This window comes from Cygnus atratus, chromosome Z, assembly GCF_013377495.2.
Source record: "Cygnus atratus isolate AKBS03 ecotype Queensland, Australia chromosome Z, CAtr_DNAZoo_HiC_assembly, whole genome shotgun sequence".
NCBI classification, from domain to species: Eukaryota; Metazoa; Chordata; class Aves; order Anseriformes; family Anatidae; genus Cygnus; species Cygnus atratus.
Window position 1 is genome coordinate 47,559,106 of NC_066396.1, and position 26,133 is coordinate 47,585,238.

At 39.3% G+C, this 26,133-nt stretch overlaps 1 protein-coding gene across 3 annotated transcripts in view; it reads right to left on the reverse strand.

Annotated features, from left to right (window-relative positions):
* Positions 1-1,974: 1,974 nt before the first annotated feature.
* SHC3 (SHC adaptor protein 3) overlaps positions 1,975-26,133 on the reverse strand; it is a 62,524-nt gene continuing 38,365 nt past the window's right edge. For 2 of the 3 annotated variants that reach the window (XM_035569197.2, XM_035569198.2), the window contains 9 exons: positions 25,125-25,244; positions 21,842-21,895; positions 17,660-17,711; positions 11,250-11,376; positions 9,997-10,150; positions 8,893-8,989; positions 7,773-7,967; positions 5,208-5,503; positions 1,975-2,164 (listed from right to left, as the gene is read on the reverse strand). In XM_035569197.2, coding sequence (XP_035425090.1) covers positions 2,036-2,164; positions 5,208-5,503; positions 7,773-7,967; positions 8,893-8,989; positions 9,997-10,150; positions 11,250-11,376; positions 17,660-17,711; positions 21,842-21,895; positions 25,125-25,244 — 1,224 coding nt within the window. In that variant the 3' untranslated portion in view covers positions 1,975-2,035. Of the gene's footprint in view, positions 2,165-4,160; positions 5,504-7,772; positions 7,968-8,892; positions 8,990-9,996; positions 10,151-11,249; positions 11,377-17,659; positions 17,712-21,841; positions 21,896-25,124; positions 25,245-26,133 lie in introns of all 3 variants that reach the window. The other variant, XR_007709246.1, reaches the window with a different exon arrangement.

Below are 26,133 nucleotides of genomic sequence, written 5' to 3' on the forward strand. Positions count from 1 at the left end.
TTACAGTTAGTTATATCATACTAAAAGCTTTCCAGGACATGTCCATAGGAAGGTGGGAGACCAGAATGACAAGTGTTACATATGATGAAAAATGAGGCAACTGAGATACTTCAGTGGGCAATATGGTAAGAACAGATACTCTTAAATAAAATCAGTCTGATTGATACTGCTTTGGGGTATATGATCTCTTCACTTTCCTTGCAAATTTCAACTTGGTAAAAGGAAAACCCAGATTTTAAGAATTAAATATTTTACGACTTTAAGTGTCATGCTAATTTGCAAGGCAGCATTTACTTTCTTTCCTTTGCTCTCAGCTCACATCCAGACCTAGAAACATCAGATAATAACTATCTCCAAAAAAATGAATCAGAAGCATTTGGTTCACTGACTGTCTTCTTTTGGTTTCAGAATGTTTTGATTACATAATCAAATGTATTTTTATTTCATGGGTCATTGGTCTTAATTTAAAAAATTCTTAGACTTAAAAAAAATTCTTAAAAACAAATCTAACTGACTACTCGAGGACAGGCAGGTGTTTAACCTAGACTTATCCTGCTAACTTTTGGCCACTGTAAATCAAGTCTGATGATTTGATTTGAGATGCTTCTGCTAGAGAAGACCTTTGAATGCTGAAGGCTAAATCCTAGCTCTGTCCCAAACTTTGCCATTACAGGAACTGTGTGTATTAAATTTGTCTCGATAATTTTACATAAATAAGAACTAAGGCTCATAAAACAGGAAAACAAATTAATATATTGCTTGCATTTGAACAGTACAGACCTTCATCAAAACAATTCCCAGTACCAAAAGACAAGGACACATCTGTCAGAAATGCATCTTTAGTGTATATGTATATTTTAAACTTCATATTTAGAGAAAAGCTGTATATTTGCAATACCTATCTCTTGCTGAAGGTCAAAGTCAAGTTATACTTTGGGAAGAGGCACCTAATAACTAGACAAATGCAAATGACATCATTTGCAAAACTGATCACTGAGTCATAATAGTTTTCACTATCCATAAGACTAAAAGATTTTTCAGATATGTCTTTAACCAGCCACATATGTCTTGCATTAAACCTACTAATTACAAGTTACTGAAACTTGCCTAATCAGTATATAACATCTCACTGGAAACTGATAGTCAAGGACACCTAGATCTTCACCACAACCAGAGAACTATTTATAAATAACCTTACCATTCAAATTAACAAATTAAAGTTGCAGAATATTGTTGTATTATCATTAGAAAAATCAAATGCATACACCTTTTACACAGAGAGATCACACCAAATCATTGTTAAAGCAAGATACAAATGTTTTGGGTAATATCATATAGGAATTCAGATTTGACATCAGAAAGAAAATGCTTTCGATATCTGTGACACTGAATAATGCTTTTAAAAAAAAATCCTTTTATGCTAAATTTCTGAGTTGGAATACACGTTGCTGAATTCAGTCTCCTTCCATGGTACTTAACCAACATGTTCCAACTGTAATCCCCATAATTGTGCTTCTTACATAAAATCATAAATAAGATGCCCAATATTTGTTTTCTCAAGAAATTGAGACTGCTGTATTCTATTTTTAACTGAACAATCACAATTGGCATTTTTCTTCTGTTAAAAACACATGGCACAGAAGATTAGTTCTATACCATCAACAGACTGACTTGAAAAATATAAATATATACTGTATTTATATATTATGTGTATATATATACACACTATCAATATTCACAATTGAGGATCAGAACAATTTTATTGAAATTACTTTTTAAGAAAACCTTCTGTTGTGACTTCAAGTCCACATAAAGCATTGAGAATTTTCAAGTAAACTGTGTGAAATAGGGCCTCTTAAACCTAAAGAAAATATACTGGTGAAATATATGGGAATATGGTGGGTGTTTTTTTGTTGTTGTTGGTTTTTTTTTGTGTCCTTTTTTTTTCTTTTTTTTTTTTTACATACATGTTTTCAGATCTGCAATTTCCACCAGTTATAACTTGCAAGTTACAAAAACTAAGAGTTATCTGGAGTCAGTGTTTCCTCTCAGCAGGCTGCTGCAAGCAGAGTTCACTCCCAGAAGAAACTATTGGCAAATTATTCTCAAGGTGATGATTGATGAGATGACTTATGCTGTCAAAGACACGGTCTTTTGTACGAACCTTCAAAAAAAGGATGCAAGAAGACAAGTTAAGGAGCAAAATATTTTTTCTCATAACTTTGCACCAAAATTCTCTAAAAATAAAATGGCACCATTAATTATGTCTTTGAGACAGATCCCTTTCCCATCAAAAGCAGTGGAAATCTGGCTGTTTAGTCTCTATGTGTTTGTCTCTGACTCTCCTTAGTCTCTCCAAACAGATACTCAGCAAGATACCTATGAGCTAGTCTACTATTATTACTTTTGATGAATAGGCCTGCCTGAAAATTTCCATACAACATTTTGTTTCGCTGTAAGTTGGATTTTTAGACCAACTTTTCTTTTTCAAGGAATTACAGGTTCCTTTTAACTACTTTCACCTTTTTATTAAAAAGGGATAACCATCCAGGGATGCCAGAACCTCTCTGTGCATTTCAGCATCTTTGTGTTTTCCTCAGCAAAGCCCTTCTTCTTGAGATGCCAAAAAAAACTTCTCTGGTGCCCACTGGGAAATTCCCTTCCCCTGAAAGTGAACTATCCACCACTTGTGTTTGGCTTGAGTTTGCACAGTGCTGCATGGTACATGCTTGGGCCTTTGAAAGTGAAACAATTTAGGGAAGGGAATGTCATTTTTTTCTAGCCCATTTACCAGTACTCTGCACTGGAATCCTGCTAAGTGAATTATTACAGCTGTAATAAGAGAAAACTGACATTACAAGGTAAAACAGTCAAAGTTAGGGTAGGCCAAGACCTAATTCATATTACAAAACATCTTTAATTAACTTAATTTAATCTTTATTATCTTTAATTATATAACCTCATCTTCCCAGAACATTTCCTTCTAATGTTTAAAATAACTTAAGGCATACAGCTTCCACATGCAGAGCAAAGTTGTGATAATGCTTTTGTGTTGGGATAGTTCTACAATGTCTCAAGCAAAATTGTATGAACACTGCTCTAAAATGAAGCATGTCATCTATTCTCATTGAATGTTTCTAAAAAATCATAGAATAGAAAATAGATAATTACTTTAGTTAAAACTTTCAAAAAAACAGTCTATGCTGCAGTGGGCACCCTGCTTGAAATATTTCAGTCTTCACAATAAAGTTCTGGCAAAATTACAAGAACTTGGGACACCATGTCACAGGAAAAGCATGCAGCAAACGACACGGACGGCAAATTATGCTATCTGCTGAGTCTGCATTTAGCAGTGTTGCTGAAGAAAACCAGTTGGCTCTCATGCTTTCTCAAACATACTACTTTTAAACATCACTTTCTGTAATTATTAAAAGCTATATTTTTCAAAACTAAGATATCTTTAAAACATCAGGAACTTTCATTACCTATATTCAAACTAACACATGTTCAGCCCATTCAACTCAAGTGAGAGCTTTCTCACCCTCAGTAGTATGCACCATCATCACCACGGCTCAAGCTTCAATCCTAAACCCAGTAGAAAGCCTGCAGTACTCACCTTTACTCATCCCTTATCTAAACTAGAGATTTTTTGTGAGCTGGATCAGAACAGAAGCAGCAGCACAGTTAACTGTTCTGGAAACACACCTTGAGGAGTTGTAACATGCCACTTGATAATTTGGGTGTGAAATGACTTTCAAGCACTCTGTATGAACCAGTTTTTACAAATAATTGCAGAGGCCAGGCAGGAAAAACGCATGCCACTGGGGCACTGCTGAGGCTTGCCACATGCCAGCGTTTTATGAACGACTCTCCTCTCTGACAAGTCACAAACAAGGCTGCTGAGGAGCTGCGTCAGGACCCCACAAATCACACAAACAGCTCAGCTAACCTAAATACAGATATGAAAACGCTGTCATCACTGAGTGGTGCCTCCCGAGCCAGCTGAAGCTGATGCAGAGCAGCAGAAACACCCGGTGAGCCCTGCCGAAATGGTGCACAGGAACTTTCCCAGGCCTGGGTAAAACCCTGCCAGCGAGAGGAACAGCAGATATCACATCTACTTTTTGGCTTCCAGAGCTCCTGGTGAGACATGCCCGCACCTTGTAGCAGCTATTTCTGCATTTATTTTGAAGGGGGAATTATGACACAAAACAGCCGCCAAAATTTTAGAGACGGAGGCCGCTCCCCGCACGGCCTGGCGTCCAGGCCAAACCCGGGACCTGGCACACGGCGCAGAAAAAGCGTTAAAAACATTCTTTGACTGCCCTCGTGTGGCGAAGCTAAGTAAGTAGACCGACAAGTACTGTGGCCATTGCGGTGTTGCAGTCTGCAGGACCGCCGTAATGCTGCTGGTCTTCCTTCCTCAGGCTTCTCAGATGAAATAGATGCCAAAAAGCCACCTCCTTTCCAGGAGTTTCTCGTTTACTTTCCGGCTTTTAAAGCTGTCCTTTAGAGAGGAAGAGGGGTTGCTATCTGTCAGCTACCAGGGGACAAGAATAAAACGTGTGGCAATGCTCTTTCAGGTGAGGCTCAGCTTCCCCAGAAGCACGACAGACAGATGCAGAAACAGGAGTTTCTTTTCATTTGCTGTTCTGCTGCTGGGAAGCTTCATCAGCTAAAGGAGTGCCTGTGCAGCAAAGAGATGAAGCAATTTTATCCCGATGTGGCAAAGAGATGGCACAGTTTTACTCCAGTTGTCTCCTGGCCTTAAGAGGGGGAAAACATGATAGCCTGAGGGGCCTGGTCTGTATCCTCACTGACAGAGATCATGTGGAAATTCCCAGCACAAACACTGGTTGAACATGCACAGCTGCCAGCAACTTCTCAGCTAGAAGACCAAAAAGGGTCTTAGCTACACTTTTGACTAAGTTAATAATGTGGTGGCCAAAGTTTGACATTGATAGGGAACCAGGTCCCTGAGGCCACCTGCAGATGTTATGCAGGAGGTCTTCTGCTATCCCTGAAATGTGCATGTATGCATGCAGTATGTCTTCTACTAGGCATCAGGAGAGAAATGGATATGATGACACCTTACATGAAGCTGTCATTCTGATCAGTTGTGGCTGAGCTGTAAACAAGTTTACACATATTCAGAGAAAATACAGGAAGTCAGAAAGCGCCTGTATTACTCTGTAATCAGCACTTACGGTTCCTTCTGGATCCACCAAAAGAAGATGCTTGGCTTGTCCATTTTGCATGCCTGTCAGCACATAGGAACCTGGATTTGTGGTACTTTTTCTCACAAGGAAATCTCCACATTTCTTTAACAGCTGTTCTGCTTCTTTCCTGCTCATCTCTCCTTGATACCATGGCTCTGTACTTAGCTCTTGCATTGTAGTCCAGTCAGCAGCTCTGGATAAAAGAGGACTAGTACATTCAATGGAAGTGGATTTATTCAACACAGGCTCAGGAGTTTGGTTCTTGAGGGCATCTTCAAATGGTTCTGGTTATACAAATAGAAAAAAGTGCAAGATAATTCAGAGTTAAATCATGTTGCAAAAAGAAGTGATATTCCAGACATTTTTAACTGGATTTATTCTGTGTTATAGTCACTTTCCTTTATTTTCATGAAAGAAAAAGAAAAAAAAAAAAAAAAGACATACAGCTAAGCTTACTGATCTGTCATGTATTAAGACTGAGGAGTGTAATATGTTAAAAACATGTGTTATACACACAAAGACAGTGATAAAAATCAAGAGTAAATGTTGGCAGGAACTTTTGAAAGGTACTGATTTTATTTCAGTAACGGCCACTGTCAACAGCTGTATTTATGTGCTCTGGTACAGGGCAAAGCTCCCTTTTTGCCTTACCAGTTACGTCAGACAGTTTCATTTAAAATAAATTGCATAATATGGGTACTCAAAGTCATTATAGCCATCCATATCTGGTCTCTCTTCAAGCAACATAATCATTTATCCATTATCCATTATTATATATTACCAATTATTATATATTCATTATCCATTACTGAGTCTCCAGCCCATGGGTAGGTCTGGAAAGGATCAGTCACTGTTATTACTCGGCTTACTCCTAACCTCAGGCTAGGAAGAGGACTTTGGGACAAAGAGACGGGTTAATACCTTTATTGTGATTTACCTAATTGAAATTAGACCTTGGGAAGTAATCTTTTAAACTTCAGCTGAATCCTGAACTCAGTGTTACTTTCCCTACAGTGGAATGGAAAGAGGTGTCATTACATATCTCAACAGTCTTACAGAAATAGTAAATAGGTCAGTGTATGTTTCATTATAGGCTCTACTGACCTACCAGATGCTATTTGCACTTTTAGATTTTCATCTGGCCATCTAGCACATATTAAAAAGACATATTGTTCTGTGTCCACTGGTCTTACTAAAGAACATCTGGAGAGCGGTAGTGTGAAGTAATACACGTGCTCAGAGTGGACTGCTCAGAGGCTAGGGGTACATAGCCGTGCTTGTGTGGGGTCACTGAGAAGTTAACTCAGAGAGATAGAATACATACTTTGTTGTCACAGTTTAGATAATTCTTAAATCTAACTTGTATATATGTCTTCACTATGTTACAGTCGGCACTACTCCACATGTTTAGCTTGACAAGCCACTGACTTTGGGATAGTTGACATACTTTCTGATAATAGTTTTTCCTTATGATCCAATGGTCAATAAAGCCTAATGCAGGGTGCAAGATGAGAAATCAGTTTGTCTTATTTTTAGGAAAAGATTTTATATAATATAGAGGTAAGCTTGTCGATGTTTTAAGGGCATGGCTGTTAGAAAATACGGTTAACATCCATCATTTCAGTCAGCAGACTTTTCTCATTTTAGATCTATATTGATAGATAGGTGCACTCTCTAACTTTCTTGCCTCCCCCTTTCTTTCAGTTCAAAATCTTTCTGTGCTGTGGAAATAGAGCCATATCGCAGCAAAAATGTGCCAGAGAGACAGTTTCATGTAGACTGAAATAACAGAAATGTAGGTATGTTATTTCACAAATAACATGTAGGCACCAACTGCTTTGTCTCACTGCCTTTTAATAATATGAACTAAATTGAATAAATCATGTGTCAGCAATTGAATGGAAGTAAGATGAATAGAACAAGGAAGGTTTTCAGTACATCAAATTGCTTTCCCCATACCTTTTGTTAAGTATCTGCTCATGGCTGTAAACATTGTATATGGGTAGCACCAGCATCAAAATTATGACTGATGCTTAAAACTTTATTTGAAGACTATAGCTGTGACACTGATTCCAGGAAAGCTGACTTCAAAGTTAAAATAAATGGCTAGGTAGGGCTGTAGACCTATCCGGAGGAAGAGAGAATTTACTTTTACCTCTCAATTTCCTTGTTGCACAAAGTCAAATGCAGTATGCATTGACTTCCTAGGAACAAGTTCACAGGACAGGCAAGGAGCTAGTTCTCCAGTCAATCACTCCTTCACTATCATGCATGACAGGGCTCTCGATTTATTTTCCTTCTGGCACAGTTACCCGTGATGCTATGGATAACATAGACTGCAACTTAACACAGATCTAATACAAATTAGCTTCAGATCTTCGGTTAGCCTTATTTTTATCTCAGTCAGATATGAAACCACCATGAATTCTAAAGCTCACTGTGACTCCACCAGGGATACTAAAATTTCACCTGGAGAATTTTAGAATTATTTTTATACAAAATTAATGCATAAAGTCTCTTGCTAGAAAGGGAGTGAAAAGGAAGGGAACTCACTCATGTCGAACAGATCCTTTCCAGGGCTACTCTCTTTGGTATTATCTGTGTTTCCACTGAAGGTACTTTCAGCATCTGCCTGAAGTGCCAATAGAGCTTCCATATTTATATGCTGAGTGTTCACGTAAGTTGGCATCTCTGCTGTTGGAGTTACTTGTGATCTCCCTTCCGGCACACTATAAATATCCAGAGATCCTGGAAAATTCAAGAGATGCTGATTTTTTTTTTCTTTTTCATTTTTTGTCTTTTACGTAATAGTGTTGTTAGAATGAACAGATGATATCAAAACCCATCACCACAGGTTTAAAATTCCCTGGAATGGAAGATAGAAAGACAGTAACTGCTGGACCTAATAGAAAAAAAATGCTGACGAAAGTAGTCATAATAGTGTTTCAGTGAATTTTATTTTTAATTATTCAGGAGAAAAGGGATTTTTTGTAAATCAAGACTGTGAGTTTCAAATTAGCTGGGGACTCATTGGGGATGAAATGCAACCAAGTTCCCAAATCAGTGCACATTAACAACAGACAACATATTCTGGCATTTGAAAAGAAACAGTCCGCCCAAGACACCTCAAAGCTGTCACATAAAGGTGGAGGGGGTCAAATTTGATACAGATGTTTTGATGTGGTTTGCTTATAACTCATAAACAGCAAAATGAAAATCATGCAGTATTTGTTGTGTGTAGAGCCCAGATTATATGCAGACATGTGCATTGTTCTACATTCCTAAAAAGATTCTGACTTTGTTCCCTACCTTTGGAAAATCCACTGTGCATATCCTAGTGGGTCAGATTTTATGAAAAGACCAAAAGCCTGTCTTTAAATACCATGAACTTTTCAGACAGGTTTTTTCAGACAAGCTAGATAGCTGAATGTTTGGGGCAAATCTGTATATGAAGTGTTCTGCAAAAGATAAGTTTTTATGAAGGTGTGCATTTAAATAACTCACCCAGGAATACTTACCAAACACTTTTCACTGATATCAACACCAAAATTCATGACAAAGGGGATCAACAAAGTGCAGGTTATTGACTTAAGTTTTCAACGCATCAGACATTCATGTGCTTTGCCCACCTAAGACATCCTGCTACATTACAACCCAAAATGGTAAGACTCACCTTGCTTAACAGGCTTATGATGCCAGTCTTCATTGAATTTGTCTCCTAAGTGACGACTTTGGTAATAGATTCGCTCTCTTCCTACTCCTGCTGCAGACTAGAATGGACACGTGTACAAAGAAAATTGCAATTACCATTAAAACACTGATATATTATGAGTGGCTTTGACAATCTCCTTGGTTGTATTCTGTGTACTCCCACTCTTTATTTCCAATTCATTATTGTGTCAGAATATACATCTCAGAAAAACATTTGTGTAGGAGTAAGACATTACTGGTGACCTTCATGAAAACTTCCCTCCTTCCTGCTTTTATCAACCCCTGCAATCTCAAATGATACATCATTGCCTTCAGTATGTTTGTCTCCACACAGGCAGCCCTGACAAACTGTGGCTGGGAAAACCATTTCTCAGAAACCACACATGGGATCAGTAGACACCCCAAACACCCTCCAAAACATGAGCTGAAAGACTCACATTGGTACCAGGGAACTCACTTAGATATTGACAGGATTATGTTTTCTTCAGACAAGGCCCCTCTAGATTTAAACAGAGTTGGACTGGATCTCAAAACTCCTCTCAAGTGGTTATATGGATAGGAGTCAAACCTCTGACAGCAATCCTGGTAGAAATATCCAAGCTGGCTTCAGTTCAATGTGGGATGAAAGACCTACCTAGGAACCTGGCTTAATACCAGTTGCTTCTGAGTTATTAACATAATGAAATGTTAGTAATGACTGTATTAGATTGTTTAAAAGCTTCTCTATAAAATTGTTTCTAGTTTGTGTGCACTCTTAATTCATACTCTCTGAGACAGATATGTTTCTTAAAAATGTTGTAACCCTCAGTGGGTTTATCTTCTTTGAACCTTTTTTTTTTTTTTTTTAACACCATGAAGAATTCAACTCCCTTTGCTCTGAACATGCCTAATTTGTTGTCTCCTAGATCTTCAATGCCCATTAAATATGTAACTAGCCACACATCTATGTTCCAAATAAATCCATCTTAAATATATATAAATATTCAAATTATATATATATGTTATATATATGTATATGTAAATTTTGGATCCATCAGCAAGAGGGCAGAGATGCAATTGCACTGACCTGAGCTGTGTCTGCAGCAGTGGGAATCCTTGCTTTGAGTCTGGCATCAATGAAACCACCAGGAGGGGGCATTTTATTTGGGATGTTGTTGTAATAGGGATGTTCTGCTGCCTCACTCTCTTCCTCCATCCACGACTCATCAAAACTCTGCACCCTGTAAGAAAGTGAGTACTTGATTTTGTGCCTCACTTGCAAAGCACTTACAAACACTTTCAGCATGTTAAGACTGCCTATGAGAGGATCACTATAGCATATTATTTTGAAAATTCAGCTACCATCATAGGTCAGGATCATGCAGCAGACACCCTGTTTAGATAAATTTTCTCTAAAGCTCGCTTTGCAATGGATGAAATTCTTTAGTCTGAAAAAAGGCTTTTTTTTACTTAGCTTTAAAGGCCATTAAATAATCGATGAACAAACTCACAGTAGCATTTGTAATATTATTACTTGATTGACTGACTAAGCCCTAAAACATTGTCTTTAACTATGTCTGTTCTATCACCGCTGTAAATCTTGAAGAACTTCATGAAGTCATGAGATAGGATCTGTGCTTTCAGTCTACATTTAACAGTCATTTATACCATTCCAAAGTGAGTACAGAATGCTTCCAGATAGAAATAATAGCATTTAATATTCACCATGTGCTCATTTTACCCTTATGTAAGAAGTAGGATTTATTCTAATATTAGTGAGTATATACTGATCCATGATAAAAATAGAGATCACTAAAGGAAACAGAAAGCTATACCACAGCATTTTAAATGTATGCAAGCTAACAAGTTTGACATTGTTACTCTAGATAGCAATGCAGTCAAAGCCTGTCTATGACACACTGCATTCCTAAAACCTTTACCCCAGCTAATACCAGAAGTAGTGAAACATCACTGGTCATTTTGGAAGCCCAGCAACTCTAGCTCACTTCATCTAAATTTACAGAGCTGCTATCACAGTAACAACAATGACAAAATGTGAAAAATAATATTAATTTGTGGCCAACCAACACTGCATATTAACCACAATGGAAAACACATAATTGTTTGAGTAATTTCACTGTGCAATCCATATTTAGTCCATTCTTTTAAAATGACTGTGCTCCTCTCAGATTCATTAGGCAAGCCCTCCTTTGCTAATTCAGCAGAAATCTCTTTTTGAAGCATTTAAATCCTGTTCATCTCCAGCAAATTTGTCCATAGCACATTTTATAAAGTAAAAATAAAGGAGATTCTTTATCAGTCTTCTGCAACCATACTCACCTATCGTGGAAAGTAGGTATCTTAGAGGGGCACCTTAAGTATTGCTTAAATCGAAGCTCAAATGCCTGCCCTATGGTGCTGATGACATCCTGGGCAAGGCCATCACAGCATTCCAGTATATGACAAGCTACATGAAAAAGATTGACACATTCAAATCAGTCTTTATATTAGAGTGGGATGCACGGACCTATGACAAAACGCCTACATGTCAGGCATAACTGCCCTATTCGTGGTATGCACATTTCAATAAAACCTGAAACAGGCATGATGAATTCCAGACAATGTACTGTAAAGGTTAAATAAAATAGATATGGTGTGTAACTGCAACAGGCAAGAGCTCAAATCAGTTCCACAACATTAATAAGTCCAGAAAGACAGGAAACCCGATAAAATTCACACTTGTTATTAACTGAATGCAATAGGCTATATGAAAATTTTGAGCTCTAAATTGAGCTTATAAATATATTAGTAGACAGCAAAAGCAACAGCAACCTTAACTGTTCCATGCTTTCTTTGTTTTCATTAATTTTATCCCCACTTTAATTTTATTTTAGGTGTGGTGGGATGGCTCCCATGACTGGAGTGTTGGAATGGAAGGATACAGGCTTTTTAGGAAGGACAGGGAGGGAAGATGAGGAGGGGTCATTACCCTCTATGTCAATGAACAGCTGGAACATGTGGACCTCTACCTTGGGATGGGTGAGGAGCTGACCAAGAGCTTATAAGTCAGGATTATAGAGAAGACAAGGCTAGGTGACATTCTACTGAGAGTCCACTACAGGCCACTTGCCCAGGAAGATTGATCCGATAAGGCTTTCTACAAACAAATAGAAACAGCCTCACTTTCACAAGCTGTGGTCCTCATGGGGGACTTCAACCACCCTGACGTCTGTTGGAGGGACAGAACAGTGGGGCATAGGCAATCCAGGAGGTTCCTGGGACGTGTTGATGACAACTTCCTTCTCCAAATGATAGAGGTGCCAAAGAGGAGAATGTTATGCTGGACCTAATTCTCACCAACAAGGAGGGGCTGGTAGACAATGTGAAGCTCAAGTGCAGCCTTGGCTGCAGTAACCATGAAATAGTGCAATTCAGGATTCTTAGAGGAGTGAGGAAGGCACAATTCAAGCTCACAGCCCTGGACTTTGGGAGAGCAGACTTTGGCCTCTTCAGGGATCTTGGCAGGGATCTGACAGATCTCTTCTTGGTAGAGTTCTGTGTGATAAAGCCCTGGAGGGAAAAGGCCCAACAAAGCTGGTTATTATTCAAGGATCTCCTCCTCCAAGCTCAAGAATGATTCATCCCAACAAAGAGGAAATCAGGCAAAAATGCCAGGAAGGTTACATGGATGAACAAGGAGCTCCTGAACAAATTCAGGAACAAAAAGGAATATTACAAAGGGTGGAAGCAAAGACGGGTAACTTGGAAGGAATACAAGGAAATTGTCCAAGCAGCCAAGGATCAGGTTCTGGAAAGCTAAAGCCCTATTAGAATTAAATTTGTCCAGGGACATCAAGGGCATCAAGAAATTATTACAAGGTTACCCTCTATAGTCTTTGCTCAATTGTGGCAACTGGAGGAGTGCCTCAAGACTGCAGGAAAGCAAATGTCACTCCTATCTTAAAAAAAAAAATAAAGCAAGGAAGACAATCCAAGGAACTACAGGCCAGTCAGCCTCACCTCAATCCTTGGGAAAGTGGTGGAACAGCTAAACCTGAAAACCATTTCCAGGCACCCGAAGGACAAGAAAAACAACAGGAGTAGTCAGCATGGATTCACCAAAGAGAAGTGATGCCTGATCAACCTGATAACCTTATATAATGAAATCATCAGCCATCATCAATCATCACCCATGATCCACTATGGACTGGATAAGCAGACAGCGAGGTGGATCAAAAACTGACTGAACAGCCTGGCCCAGAGGGTAGTGATCAGTCATGGAAAGTCTAGTTGGAGAACAATAATGAGCGAAGTACTCCAGGGGTCAAAACTTGGTCCTGTCTTGTTTGACATCTTCATTGTGGATGATGGGATAGAGTGCACCCTCACTAAACTGATGGATGACATGAAACTGGGGGAAGTGGTTGACTCACCAAAGGGTCAATCAACCATTCAGAGGGAGGCTGGAGAGGCTGGCCTGGACAGGTTGGAGAGCTGGGCAATCACCAAGTGCATGAAGTTTAACAAGAGCAAGTGCCAGGTCCTGCACCTGGGAAGGGGCAACCCTGGCTATATGTACAGACTGTGGGACAAGATGCTGGAGAGCAGCCCCACAGAGAGGAATCTGGGGGTTTTGGCTGATAGCAAGCTGAATATGGGCCAGCAGTGTGCCCTGGCAGCCAGGAGAGCCAACTGTACCCTGGGGTGCATCAAGCATGGCATTGCTAGTCGGTCAAGGGAAGTGATTGTCCCACTCTACTCTGCGCTGGCGTGGCCTCACCTCGAGTACTGTGTGCAGTTCTGGGCACCACAGTACAAAAAGGATGTGAAACTGTTGGAGAGTGTCCAGAGAAAGGCTACTAAGATAGGCCTAAGAATGGCCTAGAGGGGAAGATGTAGGAGGAGCATCTGAGGTCACTAGGCCTGTTCAGCCTGGAAAAGAGAAGGCTGAGGGGAGACCTCATCATGGTTTGCAGGTTTTTCATGAGGGGGAGTAGAGGGGCAGGTACTGATTGATCTATTCTCTCTGGTGACCAGCTATAGGACCCAAGGGAAATGAGTCAAGCTGCAACAGGGGAGGATCAGGCTGGATATCAGGAAAAGGTTCTTCACCAAGAGGGTGGTAGTGCACCTGAACAGGCTCCCCAGGGACGTAGTCACAGCACAAGCCTGTCAGAGTTTAAAAAGCATTTGGACTATGCTCTTGGTCATATGGTCTGAATTTTTGGGTAGACCCATGTGGAGCCAGGAGCTGGACTCGATGATCCTTGTGGGTCCCTTCCAACTCAGGATATTCTATGATTCTGTAAATCTCATGAAGTCCAGTAAGAAATACAGAGTCCTGCACCTGGGGAGGAACAAGCCCAGGCACCAGGACATGGTGGGGGTCACCCAGCTGGAAAGCTGCTCTGCAGAAAATGGTCTGGGGTTGCTGGTGGACACTGAGTTGAAGCTAAGTCAGCCATGTGCCCTTGCTGGTAAGGCTAATGGTATTTTTGGCTGCATTAGGCAAAGTATGGCCATCAGGTCAAGAGAGGTGATCCTTCCCCTCTACTCAGCTGCACCTGGAGTGAGGCTGCACCTGAGTGCTGACCAGTTCTAGGCTCCTCAGTACAAAGGAGACCTAGATGTACTGGAAAAAGTCCAATGTTGGGCTACCAAGATGATGAAGGGACTGGAATACCTTTCCTGTACGGAGAGGCAGAGAGAGCTGGGACTATTTTGCCTAGAGAAGGGGAGGCATAGTGGAGGTTGTATCAATGCCTATAAATATCTGAGGGAAGAGTGCAAAGAGGATGGAGCCAGGCTGTTTTCTGTGGCACCCAGTGCCAGGACAAGAGGCAATGGGAACAAACTAGCACACAAGAATTTCTATCTGAATGTCAGGAAACACTTCTTTACTGTGTGGGTGATGGACCACTGGCACAGGTTGTCCAGAGAGGTTCTGGAGTCTCCATCCTTAGAGGTCTTCACAAGCCCCCTGGACATGGTCCTGGGCAACTTGCTCTAGGTGTCCCTACTTGTCCTTTCTTGGACCAGATGACCTCCAGAGGTCCCTTCTAACCTTAACCATTCTGTCATGTTCTGATTATCACCCCAAGTTTCCAAGTTGTTCTCTTCATTTGAGTTCCTGATTTTTTTCAAATTTCAAGCTGAAGGAAGAGCAATAACAAGGATACTTCCTAGATCACGGACCCTGTTACAGTTGCAGTAATACAAAGAATGCATGTTGAAAGTAGACTTGACAGCCAAAACCAGGACCCTCCACATATTCAGAGACAGAGGATGACATCCCTGGCTAGCAGCAGAATATTTGCTGTTTACACTCTCTGCACCAATGGTGGTGGTGGTGAACAATCAGTCCCAGATAAGGTACAAGCATATCTCCAGGAAAGTAGACCCACAGTAGTTAGGTCAAAGAAAGCTATAAATTTTGCACTCTGTAACTAGAGAGGGAATTTAAAGGGGCTACATTGCTTACTGCTAAACCTGTCTGGAGCTGAAATGAAGCATGAGTCATTAAGTAGTTTCAGTAGGTGACATAATGAGTAACCTGTTTCCTTGGGTACATGAATGGACTTTCAACAGGTAGGAGATGTGCTTCTTGTAAAAGGATGAGAACGTTTGGCTCACACAGAGATGATTTCTCGTGTAGGTTACAGTGGAAGACAGACAGCCTACAGCTAGCTAGATCCAGAATATAAAGCATGAAGAGAGCTTTTCCAGCCTTGGGAGTAAATGAGTCTAATATGAACGTGCAAATTGTAGTACAACATTGGTCCTAGTGTCAATAAGAGCAGCAGTAACACTTGTTGTGAGATACAGAAGTAAAATCGAACTCACTTCTGAAGTGATTTATAGATAACATAAAAGCTGATGGAATGGCCAGTGAGGGTGAAACACAGCTATTTACCCTTGGTAAATTAGACCTTTTGAAAAATGAATTTTAATACTAGGCACATGCGAAGTCACTGATCTGCCACCTCTGAGGTATACAGGCAATTGGGAAAACCTCTTATGGAAAGCTGTAGCTCAGGAGGATGAGAGATCACAGCATGAAAGAATTTCACCTGAGATAACATCGCTACACAGCAGCAAAAATGACTAATGAGAAAACCAGCTAATGATTAAGCCAGAAGCAAATAAGAATATGAAAGTGCAACCTCTGTTATAGATTGTTGAGATTAATATTAGATTACTCCAAACAACAACAGTCATTATCTACATTTTTAAAACAATGCAGAAAAGTTAAAGGAGAAACAAATGATATTAAGGATGCAGGACATGAACTGCAGCTGGAGACCTACAGACTTCACTCTCAAGCCTTTCCTAAAAAGTGAGAAATAACTTCATCTAAACGCACCAAAGGAAAACAAGATCAAGCACTTAGATGACTCCTCATTCTAGGATAGACAAGCATAATTAGAAACTGTCAGGCTAAATGTATTCAATTAGATATAAGGTCCATACTCCATGAAACAGTTTCTGCTATAAAATCTATTCACACAGGAACAGAAAACAGGACACAGGGCTCCTTCAGACCCTACAGTCCATGTATCTGGCCTACAGTGCCAGTCCACTACACTGCCACTGAGATCTCTTGCTCTCCAGCTCAGCAGAGCAGTGCTGTAAAACAAGAGCAGGTGGAGAGCTGCTGCACACCGTATAGCCTCCAGCCTGATGCATGAGCCTTTCAAGAGGGAGGCAGATGATGTTGAAACATAATAAGCACCATGAAGAGCTGAACTGTCTCCCTTCCTCCCACTCCACATAAGTTTTCTAGATGTTTCACTAATATTCAAGTACTACTTCTGAGTTAACACTGGCAAGTCTGGACATTCCTGCACATGGCCACAACAGATCATTGAGGTACCTAAGATAACTAAAGGAAACGAACTACCAAAACTATTGAACTAGTCATGCTCACAGCTCGGTGGCAGCTTGGGGTTTGCAGGTTTGAAGTTAAAGTGTCTAAATTCTGCAAAAATCCTGTTGGAAGTGCTTCAGTCTTTTTTTTGGAGTAGTCTTTTATTCTCTATGAATCTATGAATAATAAACAGATTCTCAGGTACATTATACAATATTCTGTGTCTAGCATTAAGACCCATTGATGCTTTCTGCATTACAAACAGGAATGAGTTCTTTATCTATTATTCCACACTGTAATCTACACTTTTATAATGTACTATTATTTTTGAAACTCTGCACTGGATCTCAGTCTTTGAAGACAATCAACAAGAGGTTCCCTACTCCTGACTGATCACTGATAAAGCAGTAGAAACAGGCATCTCCATGAATAAAACTTCAACTGAGAGAAAAAAGAAAAAAAAAGAAAAGATTCAATGAGGAAGAATTTGGCATGTACTTAGACCTAACAGATTCAGGCTCTTAATCAGAGGAGTTAATCAGAGGGCTGCTTAGTTTTTGCATCTTGTTTGAGTGTAGGTATGAGTTAGCTGTTGCCTAGAAGCTCGCAGCCAAGACAGGCAAGCTTTTGATTTAAGAGATGAAGAGAATCCAAGTGATATTGGAGATGAGCTGCAGAAAAGACCTGTTCCAAATTTCAGAACTAACTAGCGTATGGCAGCTCCTTATTGCTACACAGTCATTCCATGACTCTGTCAAAGGCAATTTTTTATTGGGCTGCATTTATTTTTTCTTGGGGAAAAAAAAAGAAAGACTAAATTATACCATGAATAATTCATGTTTCTCAAAGGCAAATAAATGCCAGATAGATATTTCTAACTTACCTCTCCGATTAACAGGATCTTTAGCTACATATGCAACATAGTCAGTTGTATCCTGTCAAAAAAAAAAAAAAAAAGAGAGAGATTTTAAATGTAAAAAATTCTTGCACAGATTATATCGAATTATCACAGTCGAGCGTGTATGTACTGCTGGGGGCACGGCCCCAGTGTGACATGTTTTACTTTACAGATGTACACTACTTAAAACCTATAAAAACATTTATGGGTTTTAATACTGATCCTATCACTTTGCTTTCTTCAGACCAAAGCCATTTAAAATCAATTAAACAAATCTAGTAGAATATGGGTCAGGATTAATTTAGAAGGGATTAAAAATTTCAAGTCCTCATCTTTCAAGTACTCAAAGATTTTGGTTCAGAATACAAATTATCAACAGGTTCTGCGGCAGAAAGAGTAGCACTGACATCCCTGTTCCTCAGAAATATTGAGCAATGAGGTTTATTCATGGGTGACAAGCAGGTGTGTTTACATTACTGACTACAATGACATATGGAACAGAGGTGCTCAAGCACTGCTTGGCTGTTGCAAGCAGTCTCCCAGGATGTTCTCCCTCAGCCCATGGGCAGCACCCATCCATCCCCTCTCCTACATACCAGGTAGATTTTCTGACAAGAGCAGGCTCAAATCTTTGGGAATATTTTTTTGCTTGCTCTCCTACCACCCTCACATGATGCACAAGTGGTGCAAACTTTTATCACCATGGAGATGAAACAAAAAGGCCAGTTCACCCAGATAATGTGAGGCTTGCTGGCATATCTGGAAAACGCCAGTGTTCTTTGATACAGTCAGAAAGCTTTGGTTAGATCCAGCATATCTTGACATGCCTGGATAGTCATGTATATCTAAAGCTAATTGAGGTAGAGATTAGATACTAATTGAAGACCATTGACTGTTATACCAAGATCTAATGTCATAACAAACACCAGTCTTCAATGAAATAAGACTTTTTTTTTTTTTTTTTTTAACTTAGCTCTCCCTAGCGCAAGCACACACACACCCCTACCAAAACAAATCACTGTGCTGCATGTACATGCAATTTCCTTCCTAAGTGGATGATAAGGGAGATGATAAAGCACACTCATGGTTCTGGTGACAGGTTTGTAGCCATATCACATAATGCACTATTGGAAAGCACTCAGACACAACTGTAATGAGGTTGGTCTGGAGGGAAAAAAAAAAAAAAAAACAGAAGAGAAGACTACCCTTAGCACTTTGTCTATTAATTTCTTAAGAACCCAGTGACATAGAGTCTGGGCTATGACTTGAGTGGAAGTAATGATGCATATCAACAGCTAAGGTGAAAAGAAAAGTAGCTATGTCTATAATGGTAAATAACACAGGGCCAAAATAGAAGCCTGAAAGCTGTCCCACAGTTGTTCATGCTGCTTAAATGTTGCTACTCTCCCTTGCTTGCCTGTGCTGTTTTCCTATGCAATGCCCTGAAACTGTCCAAGCGAACAACACATGCTGGACATCGATCTCACGAGACCACTGGGAGGAAAGAGAGTGGATGCACAGATGCAAATCGCTGTTTGGTTTCATGGCCTTAAAGCAAGCCACCGGTTATTTTATTTATTAGTACAGACATAGCTAATGGATATATTTATGCCTGAGTAAATAATAGATTTATCTCATAGCCCTTCTGGATGTGGGTGCAAGAGACTGTAACCACATATATTTCATTTCATTTACAGCTTTTTCAGACTTGAGCTATGATGAACCACTAAGCACAAGAGGTAAGCGCATTTCACAGAGGCTAAATTAAAAGACTCCCATCAAAAGGGTATGCTTTTGGAGGCATCATCTGGACAGAAACTGAAAAGCTACTGTCCTAAGGGACCCTTCAGAGATCTGCCTCATGAAAACTTAAGAGATCTGACTCCATCTTAACAGGCATCTAGGTTTTGGAACCAGATGTCTTGTCTAGCAGCCTGGAAACAGCCACCTGAAATGACTATGGATTAAAAATATTTGGTGGATCATAAGGAGGGGCTAAAGATTGCTAAAGCAGAACCAGAATACAGTCCTAGAAATAAACTAAAAATGATCCTGAAATGGTGTGTAAAAGGATTTGGTAGAGAAATTTTAAGCTCCCATGCATGAATAAAGCCAGAAACTGACTCATGCAAAGGGGAATATTACAAATATATATATATATGGTACTCAAGCTGTTCTCCAGGACTGTGGAACACTTTTCCAGTGGATACATTTTGAGTGATGAAGGCAATTAATGCTTAGGGAGTGGGAGGAAAGTTGCAAAGCTAATTGCTGGCACAAATGTGTGGCAGAAATCCAGAGCAGAAAACTGGATGGGTTGAAAAGTGGGGGCAGTCTTGCTTCTAAATAAACCAAACTTCAAAATTCAGTATAAGGGAGGCATTCCCTTAAGTAGTTTGGGCACAGATCTGGGCTCCTCATGTTTAGCACAGTATGACCTTTCTCCCTAGAAGGAGATGAGCTTATGGGCTGGGACCCAACTGTGTTTGCAGGATAAGGTGTGGTGATGACAGTCCTCCGCTAAATGGAAATCATTGAGGCCTGATTAAAGTTATGTTCTGATAACCTACAGATGGGTTAATAAAGCAGTGACTTAAGTCACATCCCTAGCATTTGTCCTCTTTCCTGCGCTCTCAGAACAAAGGAACCACCTGCTTCATGAACAAGCTTACCATGTACTAGCCTGCTGAGATGAGCCTGCACAGTGTCGTTAGATCCTTACACCTACCCTCTCCACCCTCAGAATGAGGTCACCATGCTGTGGTCTTACAGGGAATGCAACTTTACAATTTCACTGTCTCTTACAGGCTCCCTTACACAATGCAATTTGATATCTCTGGTAGCTTGCTGACTCAGTAACGTGATTTTCTCTAAAACATTTGGAAGAGCCTGTTTACTCTAAATCCAATCTCTACTGCTGCTCCTCTCCTCTTCTCTGGTAAATCACTCGATCAGTGGGCAGTGTGCAATGGTGTTTCCAGGACTTAGCATTTGGGATGGCAGATGGGGAGCGAAGAATCTTCTTACGGAGGCAGGGAACTGTGCTAATCACTCCTCTGCCCACTTCAGGAATTGTTCATTTACAGCATCCATTGCAATCTGTTGTATTTCAAAGCTGCTGTTGATCCATTTTTTAATTTTTTTAATTTTTTATTTTTTTTCTCCAGATTATTGTGATATGGTGTCCTTTTCCCTTCTGGAACTTAATGGATTTCAGCAGAGCTATTCTAAGACTGAAGTTTGCCCTTATGTTTACCAAGGATAGTGAAATGAACAGAGGAAGTTCTGTCTGTTTTCAGCTTAATAGAGTTGAACTGAGAGAAATAACTCACAAAGCAGGCTATAAATCACCTTGCCTATAGTAATATGACTGATAAATAACATATAATCATATGACGAAGGAAAAGGCAGACATACAATTAATCTAGGTTTAAAAGCTTTCAAACCTCTAAGGTTATGAGGTAAGCTTTGTCTGTGTTTTATAATTCTTCCTCTTCTTCCTAGCTGAGAAATACTTTTTGAGCACATTTAATATGCCTTCAGATGGACTACTCATAAAAACAGGGAAAAGCGTAACAAGCCAGAGTCTGCCCTTTGGTCTAAATGAATCAAATGCGTAGGTGTCTCTGAAAGCTTTGCAAATTTGCAAAGAAAGATCCAGCCTTTTCCCGAAAGTCCTGTCTTCAAACTGCACGTGTGTAATGAATGTACTTGAAGGCAGTATTTAGCACACTCCTTTCATTGTACACTTCAAAACAAGAAGAAAAAAATAAAAAGTACATATATTTCTATAAATATAAATGCAACATACTTGTCTATTACTGCAAAGAAGACTAAATAAAAAAAACAGTCAGGATGAAAATTCACACAATAACCATATGACTATGCTACATTACTCTGAAAAACAGAGCCCTACTTATCAGTTATTATAATGCTCACAACCTTTTGATACTTTTCATTTCAGACATTCAAAAAGGAGGATTTATGACTGCTTGTCAGTAGTTCCCCTCAAAAAGAGTTTGATGGAAACAATCAAGAAGAATTTATGAAACAAGAAACGGGAGCTATTTTGGTTATATTTTTCTTTCAGTAGGCTACGCAATAAATTTTATCACACAGTCCTCAAAGCAATATCTATGTGGGGGAAAGCTTTAGAGAAATACTTACCGGATCACCTCCAGATGCAAAGGAGATAGATTGCATATGGTGATTTGCTATGATCTGTATGGATCAGAAGAAATAAATGAAAGTCAGTAGGTTTTTCTTACACAGTTTAACCTTTGATTTCTTTTTTTTGGTTCATGCAGGGGTGAAAATCCAAAACCAATATCAAAATAAACTCTGTTTCACCCACAAGGAGTCCAAAGAGTAACGTAAGAATATTAAAAAAAAAAAAATTAAAAAAAAGAATGAATATATCCATTCCAATGTTCTTTGAAACCTAGCAGGACACAGTAAAATTGTTAAGTGTGCTTAGAAAGCCAGTAAATCATATAGATTTGTCATACAGTATAAGAAATTTTAATCTGCTAAAGTTCACTTGCTTTATCACTGTTAGTGATGAATGAAGCAAAGGATGCTATTCATCAAAATACTTTTCTGCATATTCAACTTTGATGAAATCAATGAAATCATGCCAAACTGCACACCAGCTGAGGTTCTTAACATTGCTTCCAGCAGCAACCGTGTCATTTTTAAAAGTTGGACTAGATGATCTTAGAGATCTTCTCCAACCTAAACGATTTTAGGATTCTATTTTATGTTTCAAACACAAACATGCTTGCAATATGCAAACAGAATTTTCAATCTAGCTGCAGTCTAGCATTATGGCCAAAATCTCAGCCATATTCCTGGGCTTTGAAATGACTAAATTCAATTTGCTTATGTACAATTTGAACTAATAAGATGTTTCTCTGGGAAGAGATGAATTGTCATGAACCTCTAATACAGGGATAACAGCTCTGCTGCATTGCTATTCTGATATTTAACTTATGATATCTTTTAATAATGAAATCATGTAACAACCAGGAAAGAAAAGGTCATTTGAAAGAAAATTTCACTTGTTCATTTGACTCATAACAACCATACCAAATAATTTATCTGCTTTAGGACAGAACCCTAATTCAGTGATCAGAGCATATGACAGTAGTCATTTGGATCTTGGTTGCTCACTTTAGAGAGGGAACCATACACTTAAAAAAACTGTTCTAGAAAACAAAACGAAAACAAAATTTTAAAAAAGCTATAAAAATATTGCATGAGTTCTGCTCTTATCCTGAATCCTAAAGACCTGAACCATCCTTCCTGAAAAAGAAAACCACCTGACACGTTTCTCTGAATCACACTGATTCACCAAATAAGACAGAACTGACAGAGAGAGCAACCTGAAGTGCTTGTTTCATGTAAAGAGTACTTCCATTTTAATACTTCTGCTTGTCCACAGCAGTCTCAGAAGATATGGTTAATTTTAAAGTGTTCACTGGAGAACCATCATTCCCTACTCATCAGTGAGGATTTCCTTCTCTTTTTCCCGTATAGAGGAGGTGAACTTAACAACAAAACTGAACTACTGAAGATTTTCTGCACAGTTAATATTGTGCAAATAACCTGTTCATCATCATAATAAATAAATAAAAGATCAGATTACCTCAAAGGTATTTTTTTTTTCAAATTTTAAGGAAATATAAAAGTTTCAAAACTATTAGTTTAATTCAGACTTTTCTTCCTATTCCACAGGTAAATATTTTAGGTTCTTTGGTATTTTTCCCCAATACTGAAACACTGAAACAAAGTATATCAAAGTGTCAATGTCTTGCACTGCTTTATGTGAAACAATTCACTAACGTTGGCACATAGTTTTGAAACATCTCACTCTACCCAGGCCTGTACTTTATCCAAACAAACAAAACCAAAATAAAATGTCAGCTTCCATGCATCTCCATTTAGCATGCTCACAAAGATTTTATGCAGGGACACAATCCATTGTTCGCCTGCTAGCCATGGGCAAAAACCAGTCTTTTCTTTCCTTCCAGCTCCTCTGGGAAAAGAAGGCTGTTACAGACATCCAAAACTGCCTTCCTGGGTGAGGCTTCAAAGGGCAAAGCTGCTGGGCTGTGCTTATTTTCAAATCAAATGCTTGGCACAAACAAGACACAAGAGAGACCACAGCCAGACAGGGGATCTCTGAGAACCAGATGTTTCACAGGCCTGCAGCATCCAGGGCAAGTCCACCTCAAAAAGAATGATGTGTGAGAAAGATAAACAGTTTTGTCAACCCTTTTTTTGTTTTGTTTTTGTTTGTTTTTTAGCTCACTGAAAATTACTTCATCACTCACAGGAAAAAAAAAGAAGAAAAAAAAAAAAGAAACAGCAAAGCATCTTCCCTGGGATAATTCAGTTTAACTTAATTTCTACCCTGATGTCAGCTGAAAACAAGGCCACTTCCAGGCTTGCTACTCTTTTGATAGATCTAATAAACATCAAGTTCATATGCTTCTGACTGGGGGCAGCCATCCTTATGAAAAACACTTCTGTGCCTATTCCGTAATAAGGCTCCAAAATACTGCAAGCAGCCATAATGTTGCTCTCACATTCTCAGTGCTCACTGTAGATGATTGAGATGCTTTCCAAATGAGGATAAGAATGAAGACAAATCAATGAAATCATAATAATAAACAGCAAGCCTTTTAACACAGTGTATGTATTCTTTTTTCTTCTTTAATGTTGAGGCTCCTAACGACAGCAAATATTTATTTATTTATTTATTTTTCTCTCTAGCTGTATCTGGGCAGAAAGTTGCACGCAGTATGTGGCTCACAGCAAATAGCACAGCAGTGACTACGCAAGTCCATCTGCTTTCTCTTTATATATACCCTGAGCAAGGATTTTTCTCATCTCATACATCATTTACAATCCACTGCAGTGATTCCCCAAAGCCTGTATATACCTTCAGCACAAAGAAGAAGAAACAGGCTGCCTGAAAAAGACTGCCTTGTCTTTCAAAAAGACTAGCATTTCACTGCACTGCAAAATCCTTGTAGCTGTATTTTTAGCAGTGTCTTAGGAACAGATTGTCCTTTAGGGCTCTAAATTGGAAGGATGAAAATAAAACTGGGGATGTGCATTCAGTCCTTCGGTCACCTACTCCAAACGTATCCCTCTGAACTCTCTGAAAGTTTGTAACTGTATGAAACAAGAACTCCCAGGACCAGAAAATGCCTTTTCGTATTACAGGTCTCTTAAGAGCAAAACCTAAAACATGGCAAGAAGAAAATAATTCATCAAAACTGTTCTGAATACTAGAGCAAACTATGACTCCTAATATGATTTATATTCTTTCGCTCATTTTATAAATATTATTGAGGAATAATACCTTTTGGCAGACAGCAAATAACTGTGCAGTAGGCTCTTCATCAAAAGTCTCACTAATTAACATGGCACTTACACTCACCTGTTTTGTATCAGGAGTCATTAGGTTTAAGCTGGTGGTGGAGATATTCAGCATTATGCTCATTCCTGCAAACTGAAGATTACTTTTTCCCAAGATGCTAGAAAGAACTTTGCTTGGTGGCTGTGAGGGAGAAAAAAAAAACACATTTTTTGTTCTGTTTATTTGGGACAACCTTCCTTGCAGGCAGGATTAGCTCAAATCTCAAAGGTTCCTAAAAAGTTGCTGACTTTTCAAAGATTGCTTCATTGGAACAACTGTTTTCCTCTGGAAAAACTACTAATACTGCTAATAATATCTGGGCAGGTATACACAACACTTGACCTAGCAAGTTAAGACCTAATAAGACCTATCTTTTTTTGTGGGATGTCAGTCCTATCTTCATCAAGGGACCATGTGACCGGACTAAGATGAATACCATAAGTCAGTACCTTAAAATGACATGTTCTTATTCACAAAAACAACTTAAAATCCTGAAAAAGAGTGTTGCTTGCTCTGCATTGATTGCCTGCTCTGCCCCCTTTCTGAATGGGAAGTGGGATTCCTGTGACAGTGGTGGGATGCTCACAAAAAATACATACAGAGTGATGTTACGCTTGTAGACTTCTCAGCAGTAGGTAAAAGCCCAGGCAGGGTCTAAAACCTCTGTATGTGGGGATAAAACGTACAGCTGAAGATTACTCCTAACTCATAAAATCAGTACAAATGGTGTGAAAACAGAGGAGATGTAATAATATTAATAATTTCTGTACGTAGGCCATCCATTAGATCCTAGAATGTTTTGTACCAACACGAGTTTCACTGCATATCTTCTGTGCTGCAAGCTGCATGAGAATGACAGTAAGAGGTTACCTAGGAGGGGCCACAGATCTTACAAACTTCACACCTCTGGCAGCTGGGAGAAACCTCAAAGCTGCAAGAGAACAGTAACCACAGCCTGACCGTTAGGTTGCCAGAAATAACAGACCAAGTCCAGTCACCTGCTGTAGGTGTACACGTGAATACTGACGTT